The 14,954-nt window shown below is 39.0% G+C and overlaps 1 protein-coding gene across 3 annotated transcripts in view; it reads left to right on the forward strand.

The window, feature by feature from the left end:
* Nucleotides 1-14,954, forward strand: part of NSL1 (NSL1 component of MIS12 kinetochore complex) — a 41,794-nt gene that overhangs the window by 404 nt on the left and 26,436 nt on the right. Inside the window, exons 2-5 of one of the 3 annotated variants that reach the window (XM_077902168.1) lie at nucleotides 558-606; nucleotides 3,812-3,887; nucleotides 9,083-9,213; nucleotides 11,445-11,499. In XM_077902168.1, coding sequence (XP_077758294.1) covers nucleotides 558-606; nucleotides 3,812-3,887; nucleotides 9,083-9,213; nucleotides 11,445-11,499 — 311 coding nt within the window. The remainder of the gene's footprint in view (nucleotides 1-557; nucleotides 607-3,811; nucleotides 3,888-9,082; nucleotides 9,214-11,444; nucleotides 11,500-14,954) is intronic. The other 2 variants (XM_077902167.1, XM_077902166.1) reach the window with 2 other exon arrangements.

Raw genomic sequence — 14,954 nt, forward strand, 5'->3', positions numbered from 1 at the left:
TACGGGCGCGTAGCCGTCTCCGGCCTCGTCACCCCCTTCCCCCTGCGCCCGGCTCTGGGCTCGCGGAGGCGGCCCGAGAAACGCGGGGGGAGGCGGAATAGCTGCCGCGGCGTCATCCGGATCTTAGGAACGGCTCGGACCCGCGCCGGCCGGTGGGAACGTAGAGGGGCGAGCTGGGGCTGTAACCGGAAATTACAGGAAGGGGAAAAAAAAAAATAGGTGCAATTAATGTCATGCTTTATGGAGCCCGCCCTATCCAAGATGCCGTTTTAATTTGTGATGATAAAAAAACAACAACAACAACAAAAAAAGAACGCGGTCTCCTCTGATTCTTCTGTTCGTGCTAAGCTGCTCGAACCTAGAGCCCATCTCCCTTGGGGCTGCCCGCCTTTTAAGACCTCGGGAACCTCAGAAAGTGGCTGGCTAGTGGCCCCCCTACTGGGCAGGGCAGACGCAGACCCTAGCAGGAATTTTCCGGGAAAGGGTAATAATAATAATCCTGGAAGTCAGCCGGGCACCGCGCTAGCGGTTCGGTCTTTCCTTTTTGCCTGTTTTAGGACTTCCTGTAAAGTCCGTGGAAACATTTTCCCTACAAGTCTAAAGTGGGTAAGGATGCTGTCTCGGTTAGTAACTTCACCGGCCCTCATAACCTTTTCCCCCTTCCTTTCTCACATCTTTTGCAAAGCTCTGAAGAAGCTAGGGTTTGTTTTGTTTTTGTTTTTTTAGATTTCATTTATTTATTCATGGGAGACACAGAAAGAGAGGAACAGACACAGGCCGAGGGAGAAGCAGGCTCCATGCATGGAGCCCGATGTGGGACTCGATCCCGGGTCTCCAGGATCACGCCCTGGGCTGAAAGCGGTGCTAAACCGCTGAGCCATTTGGGCTGCCCTGTTTTGTTTTAAAGATTTTATTTATTTACTCACAAGAGACAGAGGGAGAAGCAGGCCCCATGCAGGGAGCCCGACGTGGAACTCGATCCCGGGTCTCCAGGATCACGCCCTGCGCAGGTGCCAAACCGCTGAGCCATCCAGGGATCCTCTCTCTCTCTCTCTTTATTTTTTATTTTTTATTTTTTTGAGGAAAGACACAACGTATTATTGAAGCATTGGTACCTGCCTTAAGGAAGCATACAATCTATGTGTAGGAAGAAAAAGTTTAAAAGCTCATAACGCAGCATGCTTGCGAGTGGGAATGACCACAGGGCAAACAATAAAAATAAATGTCAAATGGAAGAAGAATAAAGAAACAGCCCCTGGGTAGCGATTCTGTGTTCCCGTTTTGGATACAATAAGGCTATTCCTGCCTTCGTGCAAGGAAAGGAAGAATAGAGACATACCTCAGGACGTTTTTAGTAGTTCTTGGGGGAAAGACTTTTTTTGCGTAAAGGATTTTAGTATTTCCCTCTTTCTGGGCAGCCCCGGTGGCGCAGTGGTTTGGCGCCGCCTTCTGCCCGGGGCCTGATCTTGGAGACCCAGGATCGAGTCCCTCATCGGGCTTCCTGCGTGGATCCTGCTTCTCCCTCTGCCTGTGTCTCTGCCTCTCTCTCCCTCCCTGTGTCTCTATGAATAAATAAAATCTTAAAAAAAAATCTGTCTAGTATTTCCCCCTTTCTAGGAAGTACTGACCTACTTAGAACATTACAGAAAAAGAGGAGCTTGGCTTAACCTGTTATACCTTATCTAATGAATGATAAAGTGAATTAGAAGATAAAGGTTTGAAGGCTTAAACTACCAGGGAATTCATTTGTGTTTTATATTAAGAGCAGATAAAAGGCAGAGGCTTTAATTAGGTTATGTCTCTTAATCTGAAACCACATAATATGATAATGGATATTCCTAAAAGATGGTATTGATATGATTGTGTAATGAATATTATTACACTTTGTATTCTGAGATAATCTGTAAATGTCCTTATATAAAGTAAGGATTTTATTTTATAAAATCTTTAAAGTATAGAGTGCATAACTTAACTCATGATTATCATTCATGATTTGATTTATGCTCTTCTACAAAGCTTATAAAGTACATTCTTGTAAAAAAAAAAAAAAACAGCATAAAGCAAAAGTCAGAATTCCTCTCCCCCCCCATCCCTCTTCCTTTTGGAAATAACTTACTGTTTTGGAAGGCCCATGGAGGGTGTAATATATATATATATATTTTTAAAGATTTTATTTTATTTATTCATGGGAGACAGCCTGATGCGGGACTTGATTCCCAGACCTGGGACTTGGTTCTGGGACCCAGGATCATGCCCTGAGCAGAAAGTAGAAAAGCTCAACTGCTGAGCCACCTGGTATCCCTTATATATTCTTTTTTATGGCTTTTTTGTTGTTTTCGTTTTTTGTTTATTTTTTGCATTAAGAGTGTTAAACTAATTTAGCAATTAACTCCCCCCACCAAATCTGTCAACTATTATTTGTCAGTTTTTTTTTTAAAGATTATTTATTTATTTATTTATTCATTAGAGACACAGAGGAGAGAGAAAGAGGTGGAGACACAGGCAGAGGGAGAAACAGGCTCCATGCACGGAGCCCGACATGGGACTCGATCCTGGGACTGCAGGATTAGGCCCTGGGCTGAAGGCAGATGCTTTAACTGCTGAGCCACCCAAGGATCCCAGTTTTTTGTTTTTTTTTTTTAAGATTTTATTTATTTATTCATGAGAGACAGAGAGAGAGAGAGAGGCAGAGACATAGGCAGAGGGAGAAGCAGAGGGAAAAGCAGGCTCCTCGCAGGGAGCCCAGTGTGGGACACAATCCTGGACCCCGGGATCATGACCTGAGCCAAAGGCAGATGCTCAACTGCTGAACCAGCCAGACATCCCATCCTTTTTATGTTTTTATGAAAATGGTTCTTGAGGATGCATTGCTAGAAGTGTAATTGTTGTGCAATAGGTTTTAAATTTTAAATGTATATTTAAAATTTTAATGATATTACCAATTCCTTTAGTTCTTATTTTTTAATGTATTAAAAATTGACTAGTACAGTGGACACCCATGTATCTATCACCAAATTTAACAGTTATCAAAAATGTTACATTTCCTATTTTATTATTTTTTTAAGGTGGGCTCCATGCCTAAGATGGAGCTTGAATTCATAACCTTGAGACCAAGAGTTGCATGCTCTACTAAGTAGCCAGGTGTCCCTTTACGCTATTTTTATTTTTTTGAAGATTTTATTTATTTATTCATGAGAGACACACAGAGAGGCAGATACACAGGCAGAGGGAGAAGCAGGCTCCATGCAGGGAGCCCGATGTGGGACTCGATCCCGGGTCTCCAGGATCACGCCCTGGGCTGAAGGCGGTGCTAAACCACTGAGCCGCTGGGGCTTCCCTACACTTTCTATTTAAAAAAAAAACTCCCGGTCTCATGCCATTTCTTTTCTATCTACCTCAGTGAACATCTCTAAAAAATACAATCCTTTATGCAGTAGAAATTAATTTTACTTTGTTTTAAGCATTTTTTTCCCTTAACACTGATGCTCTTTCAGCAGCCTGTGTAGTACTTGTACCCTTCAGATTCAGCTGAGCTCAACTTTGTTAGCTTGTATTTTTTTTCTTTTTAAGAAGTATATAAATTTTGCATCAAATTTTCTCATAGGTAGCATAATGGTTATCAAAGCTAATATGTAGGTTTAGTCAATAATTGAAATGGAATCTTCATTGAGAAGAATAGACTTATAAGCTAGTTTAGTTTACTTTTCTTAATATTCTCTGTTACAAATTTGAAGTTCTTACTTTGCCAAAATGTTTTAATTCAATCTTTAAAGTTATTTTTAGTGACTTGAGTATTATGAATTTATTTCAGACTTTTGAATCAGCTGTGCAAGAGAATGTCAGCATTAATGGGCAAGCATGGCAGGAAGCTTCAGATAGTTTAATAGGTATGTTATTTAACTTCCTTTCATTAATTTCTGAGTTATTTTTGTGGCTAATTTTATTTTAAATGCTAATTTTTTAGAATTTATTTTTTTGCTTTTTTAAAGATTTTATTTATTTGAGAGAGAGAGTGAGTGAGAGAGAAGGAGGGAGGGGCAGAAGCAGACTCCCTGCTGAGCAGGGAGCCCAAAGCAGGGCTCTATCCTGGGACTCCAGCATCATGACTTGAGCCAAAGGCAGGTGCTTAACGGACTGAGCCACCTGGGCATCCCTTGAATGCTAATTTTTAATCCCCATCTTCAGTGTCCCTTCTGTTAAAATTTTTCTTTCTTTGGGGGGAAAAAAGTAAACAAATCTAGAAGACTATTGAAGTCATAATCTGAGGCAAACTACACAGTAGGTACCTTGATTTTTTTTTATATGTGCTGTCTGGCATTCTCAACAAGACTTTGATCTGATTAATCTTTGAAAGTACCCTTGTCAGTAGGTTACTGGAAAATACTGTACAGCTGTCTCCTGATGAAGAAACAGGCCCAGAGTATTACTGTGATTAATACCTTATAAGTCAAATTATAGTTTTACAAGTGATCCTTAGAGTAGATAGTGAAGTACCCTTAGAGGTATGAAGTTAAATGTTAAGAGTACCATGTAAAGGATGAGGTAAATATATAGAGAAACCTTATAATCAAAGCATACTTATACCCTAATATGTTGACATATCTAAAGAAATCAAAGTTTTGTTTTGTTTTAAAGATTTTATTTATTTATGAGAAAGAGAGAGAGAGGTAGAGACAAATAGGGAGAAGCAGGCTCCCTTCAGGGAGCCCAAAATGGGACTGGATCCTGGACCCTGGGATCACGCCCTGAGCCCAAAGCAGACGTTCAACTGCTGAGCCACCCAGGCATCCCAGAAATCAAAGTTTTAATGGAAAGAAAACAGTCAGTGGTCAGTATAAGAAGGAAAAAAGTTAGGAAAAAAAGAATGATCTGTGTGAGAAGGGGCAGAAGTCCCCAGCAAAGTCTAGGGGAGGGCTACCCTGACAAGGAGTCGGTGTCTTATCTTTACCCGTAGTGATATTATAGTCTGAACAGCAGACCTTTGTGTCCCAGCTTGATATTACCTTCTATCCAGTTATACCTTGAGCCGATTCCAAGCACATCAAGTAACCCTCTGTGGTTATGATTTTTCTTCTCAACATGTTAAGATAATACTTTGCCCAGAAAACTTCACTGTCTAATCCTTGGGATTATTATAGTTATCTCTTCAAAGTCACCAAAATTTACATTCTGATTTATATATTGAAATGGTAAAAGCAATAACATTAATTTCCCAAACATCAGAATGATTGCCAATTTGCAAGAGAGGGGGAGTTTATCACAGTCATCTAAGAGTATTTTTAAACTACACAGCCTTTCCTGTGTCTTTATTTGACTCTTGTTCTGTGAAGTCACTTTGGAATTACTTTATTGTTTGCTCCAGGCTGCCTTTAGCAATATGATTCATCAATTTATAGATTAAGATATGTGTGTTCTAATAGGTTGGCAGCCTGGGTGGAATATGGTTAGTCTTTGTCCCTTTTTCTCCTTATAACTGTGAGGGGAAATAGTTGAGAATACTAAAATTTTACCTTCCTTCACAGGCACTTGATAATGCCAGGCACTATACCAAGTTTTAAGACATAGATGAAAATACATGGTCCTTACTATTTAGGAACTCATTGTTAATGGAAGTAAATGAACAAGGAATTACTACTGTTTGGAGAGGGGGAGAAGACCAAACAGAGTAGATTGTAGTTAAATGCATTTCATAAATGGTAGCATGCTAGATAAAAAGGAGGAAGGAGGGATCCCTGGGTGGCTCAGTGGTTTGGTACCTGCTTTTGGCCCAGGGCGCGATCCTGGAGTCCTGAGATCGAGTCCCACGTCAGGCTCCCGGCATGGAGCCTGCTTATCCCTCCTCCTGTGTCTCTGCCTCTCTCTCTCTCACTGTCTATCATAAGTAAATAAATAAACCTTTAAAAAAATGCCAAAAAAAAAAGGAGGAAGGACATTCGAAGCAGAGAGAAGAGCAGGTGCAAATGCACAAAGGAATGATATATTTGGAAAATGTCAGAACTGAATTGGAAAAACTAATGGCAGGTGTGGCCAGAGATAAGTTGGGGCCAGATTACAAAGAGCCTGAGAGTTTGCTAAGGAATTAGCACGTTATCCTTTTGGCAATGGGGAACCAGTGGTAATTTTTTTTTAAAGATTATATTTATTTAAAAAAAAAAAAAAAAGATTATATTTATTTATTTATTTATTCATGAGAGACACACAGAGAAGCAGAAACACAGGCAGAGGGAGAAGCAGGCTCCACGCAGGGACCCTAATGTGGCACTCAATCCTGGACCCCGGGATCATGCCGTGAGCCAAAGGCAGATGCCCAACTGCTGAGCCACCCAGGCGTCCCACCAGTGGTAATTTCTAAAGTAGAATTTATATGAGAAGCTTTGTGTTTTAGAAAGTTCACTGCTGGCTGTGTTAGGGGATGGATTGGAGAGGGGAGAAATTTAAGGCAGGCTGATCTTAGGGAAGTTACTGTGATAGTACAGTAAGAGATGGTAAAGACCTGCCCTAAGACAATAGGAAAGAGAAAATGGTTCAGTAGATAGGATTAAAAGGGTTTGTATCTCATCTAATGCATAGAAGCAATAAGTAATCTTCACAAGGATAGAGGTTGTCTGTTTTGTTCACTGGGATCATTGTAGAAATGAGTGAAAACATGAAAGAATGAATATACAAGTGAAAACAACTTTTTCCCTTCCTCTCTAACTACTCTGAAGGGACTTGATTTCAGGCTTGACCAGGTACATTTAAGAATCAAAGTGTAGGGCAGCCCAGGTGGCTTGGCAGTTTAGCACCACCTTCGGCCCAGGGTATGATCCTGAAGACTTGGGATCAGGTCCCACATCGGGTTCCCTGCATGGAGCCTGCTTCTCCCTCTGTCGGTGTCTCTGCCTCTCTCTCTCTCTCTCTCTGTGTGTTTCATGAATAAATAAATAAAATCTTAAAAAAAAAAAATCCAAGTGTAAGTTCCTCAAGACAGGGGCTATGTATTTGTTTTTCATTACTTAGCTTGGCGCATAGTAGGTACATGGTAAACTTGTTAAATTGGTGACAAGATCTTCCCTGCTCAAATTGTTCTTTTTTTTTTTTTTTAAAGATTTTATTTATTTATTTATGAGAGACACAGAGGCAGAGACACAGGCAGAGGGAGAAGCAGGCTCTATGCAGGAAACCTGATGTGGGACTCGATCCCAGGTCTCCAGGATCACGCCCTGGGATGAAGGCTCAGCTAAACCGCTGAGCCACCCGGGCTGCCCTCAAATTGTTTATACATTTCAGATTTGTAGCTTTATCATTAGGTGGCGCTGAAAAACCATTTTTCTCCTACATAGAAGATTTAGCTAGGAGACTTTTTTTTTTAACTGTGAAATAGTACATTATTTCAGGCTAATGATTGAACTTTTTAAATGGATAAATTAAAATTTAGAAAGGGCTGCTCATCTAAATGTTTTCAAAGTAAGCAGTGACTATTTTTCTCATAATACTCTCAAAAGAGTTTATTTGGATTTAATATTTGCTACATGAATGAGAGATACTTGATGTACTTCATTAATCTTTACCCAGTACGTATATATATGCTAAAATATATCAGCAATGTTTGAAAGTTTCCAAAAATATGTTTCACTGTTTCAGACTTTTTTTTTAAAGATTTTATTTATTTATTCATGAGACACAGAGATGCAGGCTCCCTGTGGGGAGCCCGGTGCCGGACTCGATCCCAGGATTCCTGGGATCTCACAGACACTCAACCACTAAGCCACCCAGGTGCCCCTGTTTCAGACTTCTTAATGAAGTTTCTACTCAATAAAATAGATACATTTCTAGCACAGACATTGCCATAACAATGTGTGATGTGAGGCCAGTTAAGCCAATGACCGAGTTCTTTAGTTTTTTTTTTTAAAGATTTATTTATTTATTTGAGAGAGAGTGTGTGCACACACCCAGATGAGCAGGGGGAGGGGCAGAGGGAGGAGAGAATCCTCAAGTAGACTCCCTGTTGAGCACGGAGCCTCAAAGGGCTGGATTCCCCTGACCCTAAGATCATGATCTGAGCTGAAGTCAAGATCAAGATCTGAGCTTGACTGACTGAGTCACCCAGGCACCCCATTCTTTAGTATTTTTAATTATTTATTCTTAAAGATGATTTTCAAAATAAGGTTGATGTACCACCTGCATTCATTCACCTGGGGTGCTTAATTTTGGGACTCCATTCCAGAGGCCTCTGTTGAATCAGAATTTCTGCACTTCTGACAAGTTCCCCATGTAAGTATTCTGCTGAAGTCTAAGATTCACTATTTTCAAACAGGAAAGCAACAGATAAAATAGTTTTAGTTAAATCAAAGAAGTTGTACAGTCACCGTGTCTTTTACTTTTTCCTACTATTTATCCAGTTGTGTCTATTTCAGATTTAGCTTTTCTACTCTGCTACTGTTAAAGCTTTGGTGCAGCACATAATCCAAAACATGTTAGAAAGTCTGACATTAAATACCCTTTACAGTCTAGTTCTTTTATATATTATCATGCTTCTTTCCTTACACTTTATCCTGCAGTCATTTAGAACTTTTAGCTTTGGAAAAGAGTTTCCCAGAACCTCTGTGATCTTGTAAATATGGTTTCCTCTGCCTAAAATGTTACTGCGTGTTATTTTTTGTCCCACCTTTTTTTAATCCCATGGATTTACATTTATATTTCAAGGCTTAGCTCAAATGTTGCTTTCTGTTTAAAGTTCCCTAAGCAGAGTTAGTGTTCATTGTTGTGCATCTGAATGACATTTAGTTCATACCTCAAATGCATATATCAAGTTGTGTTGCAGTTGTTTATTCTAGGGAACTTTGAACTCTGAGAGAGCAGGGATCATGTTATATTCATCTTTGTATTTTTCTAATTTAGGCCTGGCTTCCCATAGGTGCTCAGTAATTGATTTTTCAATGACTAATAAATGAATTAATCACTAAGTGAGGGCATCCATTAACTTATCATATTTGTTTTTCTTATTTATTTTTTGTTTTCTTAATTTAGCTTATATATTTCTATACAGGCTAAAAGCAATGTGTTTTAAGAAATTTTTTGATATTGTTTTCTCTTGAAATAGATTCTGATATTAAAGTACTTGAAGATCAGTTTGATGAAATCATAGTAGATATAGCCACAAAACGTAAGCAGTATCCTAGAAAGATCCTTGAGTGCGTCATCAAAACCATAAAAGCAAAACAAGAAATTCTGGTAAGATGATTTATCTTTTTTTTTTGTTGTTGTTGTTGTTAAAGATTTTATTTATTCATGAGAGACACAGAGAGAGAGAGGCAGGGACAGGCAGAGGGAGAAGCAGGCTCCCTGCAGGGAGCCCGATGTGGGACTTGTTCCTGGGACTCCAGGATGACGCCCTGAGCCGAAGGTAGATGCTCAACTGCGAGCCACCCAGGCGTCCCATAAAGGTTCTCTCTTTAAGCAGACTCCCTGCTAAGCAGGGAGCCTGACTTGGGGCTCAATCTCCCAATCCCTGAGGTTACGACCTAAGCTAAAACCAAGAGTTGGACACCTAAGTGAGGTGCCCCTATAAATTTACCTCTGAAGCCTTTTCTTTCTGTGTGTCGTTTGTGTTTGGCACATTATTTGTATATGATTATATATTTTGGAAGTCCCCTTTAGTTTAAATTGGTGATGAGGATTGAATACCTGTTCAGGGAGCATCTGGGTGGTTCCATCGGGTAAATGCCTGCCTTCGGCTCAGGTCATGATCCCGGGTTCCTGGAATCTAACCTGAGTCGGGCTCCCTGCTCAATGGGGAGCCTGCTTGTGCACACGTGTGCTCGTTCACTCACTCTCTCTCTCTCTCTCTCTCAAGTAAATAAATAAAATCGTTAAAAAAATGAATACCTGTTCAGAACACTGATTTGCTGTATGACCTGTGTGTAGTTTTACTCTAAAAATCATAATGGGTTTGGGAGTAGGTTTGCTGGGAATGATACTGCTTCTGGAGTGAGAAACCCATGTTGTTTTAAATTATGTTATATTCTTTGTCACTAATTTTTGAAATTAGCATGTTTTCACATATAAATCTCTCAGTTGCTTTTTTTGTCAGGAATCCTTTTAGACAGTAAATGCTGTCTCTGAGAAAAAAATATAAGCAGATATTTTTGCAGATTTTTTTTCTTCCAAAGTGTTTTCAAAGAAATGCCCTATTCTATCCTCCTACCACCCCCCCTCCCTTGCTTTTTAAAATTTCTGCAGGAAAAACATTCAAAATGTATTTTTTTCTCTCCCTATTACCCCCTTCTTTCCTGGAAAAAACCTAATCGGTAATCAGTATTACATAAAAGAAAGCTGGCTGACCTAGGTAGGGCACTGCTGTGGAAGTTTAAAAAGATGCAAAATGGATGGATGATGGGATGAGGACACTAAAGGTAGTTCTTTTAGAAAATATTTTTTGTCTCCTGCTGGCTTCGGGCAGGAGTAAGGAGGAACGTTTTACTCTTTTTGCTGAAGTGTGGATCTTTTTCTAAGTCAACCTTGCACAGGGGCCGTGTAACCTGCTCTGTATCGTATGTGCTGTGAAGCAAGCCCATGGATCCTTTGCTATAGTTCTGCTCTTACCGTCTCAGTATATCACAGGGTGTGTAGGCTGCAGTGGGCAGACATGGTAGTGGCCACTTTGAAAAGGGAGTTTCTATAGGCTTTCTGAGTTCCAGACACTTGTCTTAAAGTGAACTTTTGAAAAATAATCTATTCATAATTTGGCAATTACATTGTACTTTAAACACAAAATTCAGTCTCTGTGCCTTTAATTTGATTGTTTGCTTTTCTTAGACTTTTTTAATGGTGCTATTTCTTAGTGCATGTAGTAGATGACAATACTATAAAAGGTATAATTCAGACTTAGTTTGATCTTTTCTTTTCCCCTCTTTTCCTATGTATTTCAGGATCTTTTCTTTTCTTTTGTCTTTTTTTTTTTAAGATTTTATTTAGGGCACCTGGGTGGCTCAGTGGTTGAGTGTCTGCCTTTGGCTTGGGTCTTGATCCTGGGGTCCTTGGATTGAGTCCCGCATCAGGCTCCCTGTAGGGAGCCTGCTTCTCCCTCTGCCTTTCTCTGTGTCTCTCATGAATAAATAAATAAATTTTTTTTTTTTTTTTTTTTACAAAAATAAAGATTTTATTTGAGAGAGAGGGTGTGAAAGAGAGCACAAGCACGGGGATAAGTGAGGGACAGTGGGAGAGCGAGAAACAGACTCCTTGCTGAGCAGGGAGCTTGATGTGGGGCTCTATCCCAGAACCCTGAGATGATGACCTAAGTCTCAGGCAGACACTTGCCAACTGAGCCACCCAGGCACGTCCTCCTCCCCTTTTTTTTCTTTAAGAATGGTTCTACCAGCTAATAAGATATATATTAGTTGAAGGAAATATTTACATGAAAGATTGAATGAATAATTTAAATCTGTTTTAATTTATATGTTTAGAAGCAGTACTGCCCTGTTGTACATCCATTGGACCTAAAATATGACCCTGACCCAGGTGAGTCAATGTTCATTTGTGGTAAAAGTGAAACATTAGTGTGTAATTTTTATGAGTTCCTAAACTTTTTTAAAGGTGTCAGCATGAAGGGTATCTTCCCTTTGATGCTCTAACTTACTACCAGTCATCTGTGTTTCACTTTTCTCTAGGATTATGAGACCTTGCTCTAATTGCACTGACTCAACAATTTCCAGGAGTAGGTCCTAGGAATCTGAACTTTTATAAAGCTCTATCCTCAATTAGACTGTTACATCACCATCTTAATCTCAAACTTCTGTTATAGTACCCTCCCATTTCTAAGTGCTGTCCATTCTTTGTATTACAGCCAAAGTTACATTATTAAAGCATTCACGGTGTCACTCTCTAGTGTGATAACTATCATTGGTTTCTCATTGTTTATAAAATAAAACCCAGGGCAGCCCAGGTGGCTCAGCGGTTTAGCACCGCCTTCAGTCCAGGGTGTGAACCTGGAGACCTGGGATCGAGTCCCGCATCGGGCTCCCTACATGGAGCCTGCTCATCCCTCTGCCTGTGTCTCTGCCTCTCTATCTCTCTGTGTGTGTGTCTTTCATGAATAAATAAATAAAAATTAAAAAAAAAACCCAATGAAAATATAATTTTAAACCTAAGAACACACATGCATACTTGATATACCTTTGAAATCCATTCTGTTTCCATTTAGATGCATCTTTTAAAATTCAGAGAAATTAAATTGATACAAATTTATGTAAATCCAGCAGTAGAATTTACATTGCTAATGTGGGTCATATATATTTTTAAATGGCTCTATTCTCACATTTGAAAATTTGTAACAGGTTTCCTAAGAGACCTTTTGGTGTTTTCCTTTGACACTCAAAAGTACTATTTCTTTCTTTTTTAAGATTTTGTTTGTTTGTTTGTTTGTTTATTAGAGAGAGCATGCATGCATGCTTGTGTTAGCCAGGGGAGGAGCAAAGGGAGAGGGATAAGCAGATTCTGTGCTGATTGTGGAGCCCGATGTGGGGCTTGATTCCATGACTCCAAGATCATGACCTGAGCTGAAATCCAGAGTCAGATGCTCAACCAATTGAGCCACCCAGGCGCCACATCCCCCTTTTAAAAAGTATTATTTCTGAACTATTAGAAAAACAGTTAAAACATTGATTTATTTGTATGGGCTATTTAAACTTATGGTTTTGAGTACTTTATCTTTGTCAAATTGTGTACTACTTTCTAACATGTCCTCTCCCCCTCCTAAATCTCCCAAAGCCAATGAGGATAAACCAAGAGGGGGATGTACAAGCATATAGATACTCAGAAATTTGTTAAAATCACAGCATTCACCCTTTTGACAAATAAAAATTGACTTAGGACCTAATGTTTAATTTCGTGACTCACTAAAAAAGGGAGAGTTGCCAAAATGCAGTAGTTGACATACACTTGTTTTGATTTTGAACAACCTAAAGAAAATAATTGAAACTTGTGGTACCATAATTACCTAAGTATTACTTTTTTTGTTTTTAAGCAAACTACACCCAGTGTAGGGCTCCAACTCATAATCCAGAGATCAAGAGTCACATGCTCTACAACTGAGCCAGCCAGATGCCCCACCCCAAGAATTATTTTTTGATATAATTATCCACTAAAAATACTTGTAATCTTTTGATCTTAGGAGGGAAATGATCTTTACTTACATGATTATATTTCTACCATTGCAGTTATGTAGTAATTTTGGAAAAATCCTCTGTATCATATGATTCTGACTTCACAATTAAAGGAATAGTTAGAAACTATCTTTTGGATAAATTTTGAGATTTTTTTTTGAAGATTTTATTTATTTATTCATGAGAGACACAGAGAGAGAGAGAGAGAGAGAGAGAGTTAGAGAGAGAGAGAGACAGAGGCAGAGGGAGAAGCAGGCTCCATGCAGGGAGCCTGACATGGGATTCGATCCCGGGTCTCCAGGATCACACCCTGGACTGGAGGCAGCGCTAAACTGCTGAGCCACCGGGCGTCCCAAATTTTGAGATTTTGTTGTTATACATTATCATAATGTTCATAAACTTAGAATTGCATCAGTTCTTTTTTTTTTTTTTTTTTTAATTCATGAGAGACACAGAGAAAGAGGCAGAAACACAGAGAGAGAAGCAGGCTCCATGCAGGGAGCCAGATGTGGGACTTGATCCTGAGACCCCAAGATCAGGCCCTGGGCCAAAGGCAGGCGCTTAACCGCTGAGCCACCCAGGCGCCCCTAATCTTATTTACGATGGCATACCTTATAATACTGCATAGCTTATAATACATCTAACTGGTAAAATCATACAAAATTAATTAAAATGGCTTGGGAAAATGGCATAAATTTGTATAGAACCTAAAAGTTTGAATAAGCTGCATGGGAAAATTTTTGTGGGAACTTCTTGCAAGTTTTTTCTTTTTGTTATTAGAATATTAAGTAATGTCAGATTTATTTGAAGGCTGACATTTTCAAAGTCTGTCTAGTTTTCAAGAAGCAATACTTAGGCATTTTGTATAACGTTGATTTGGCAGTTATGTTAGGAACTTCTGGGTATACAGAGAAAAAGCAGACAGATTCTTCCCTTAAAGAGCTTATGTTTGAGTAAAAGAAATAAGAGATAACCATAAAACAATTCTTTCATACCTTCTAATTGGTTATTTTCCCAGTTTTCCCTGAGTAAATAGCACATTCATCTACATTATTGCTTTAGTTAGAAGTCAGCCTTGATCCTCTCCTCCCCTGTAGTCCTCATATCCATACAAATTATTCATTTGAAATATAATCCCACATTCATCTGTTTCTCTTCATCCTATTAGCACTTCTGATCTAGGTCATCACCACTTTAGCCAGGGTTTCTACACATGCTTTCTATTTCTAGAAGGTCTTCCTGTTTCACTCTTGTTCTTTCCCATTATATATATATACATATATATGTGTATATATGTAGGGCAGAGTTGATTTTTTTTTAAATGCTGAAATAATAAGTAAGTAAATAAATAAATCTTTAAAAAAATAAATGCTGAAATATCCCAAACATAGAAAATATAGAGTATAACATAATGAACATCTTTGTTGCTACCACTCATATTTAAAGGCTATTCATTCACATTTTTGCCAAATTTGTTTCAAACCTTTTCAGGAACTAAAAGCTATAGATGGATTTAAAACTTCTTTGTACTCCTTCACTGTCCTATTCTGTTCCCTCCTACTTCACAAGGAATCACTATCTTCAAGCTAAGTGGATCCTTACTGTCCATGTTATTATGCTTTTACTTTATAGGTTATGTAAACATAAGTAACGTATGGCATTTGTTTTTAAATTTTTATATAAATTGTATCATACTGATCATATTCTGCAACCTTTTCCCCGTTGACATTGTATGTACACAAAGCTTTGAATTCATTGAGCTAATATATAGTATTTCAGAGTATGAACACATCACTGCTTAGCCATTCCTCT

This window comes from Canis aureus, chromosome 6 (assembly GCF_053574225.1).
Source record: "Canis aureus isolate CA01 chromosome 6, VMU_Caureus_v.1.0, whole genome shotgun sequence".
Lineage (NCBI taxonomy): Eukaryota > Metazoa > Chordata > Mammalia > Carnivora > Canidae > Canis > Canis aureus.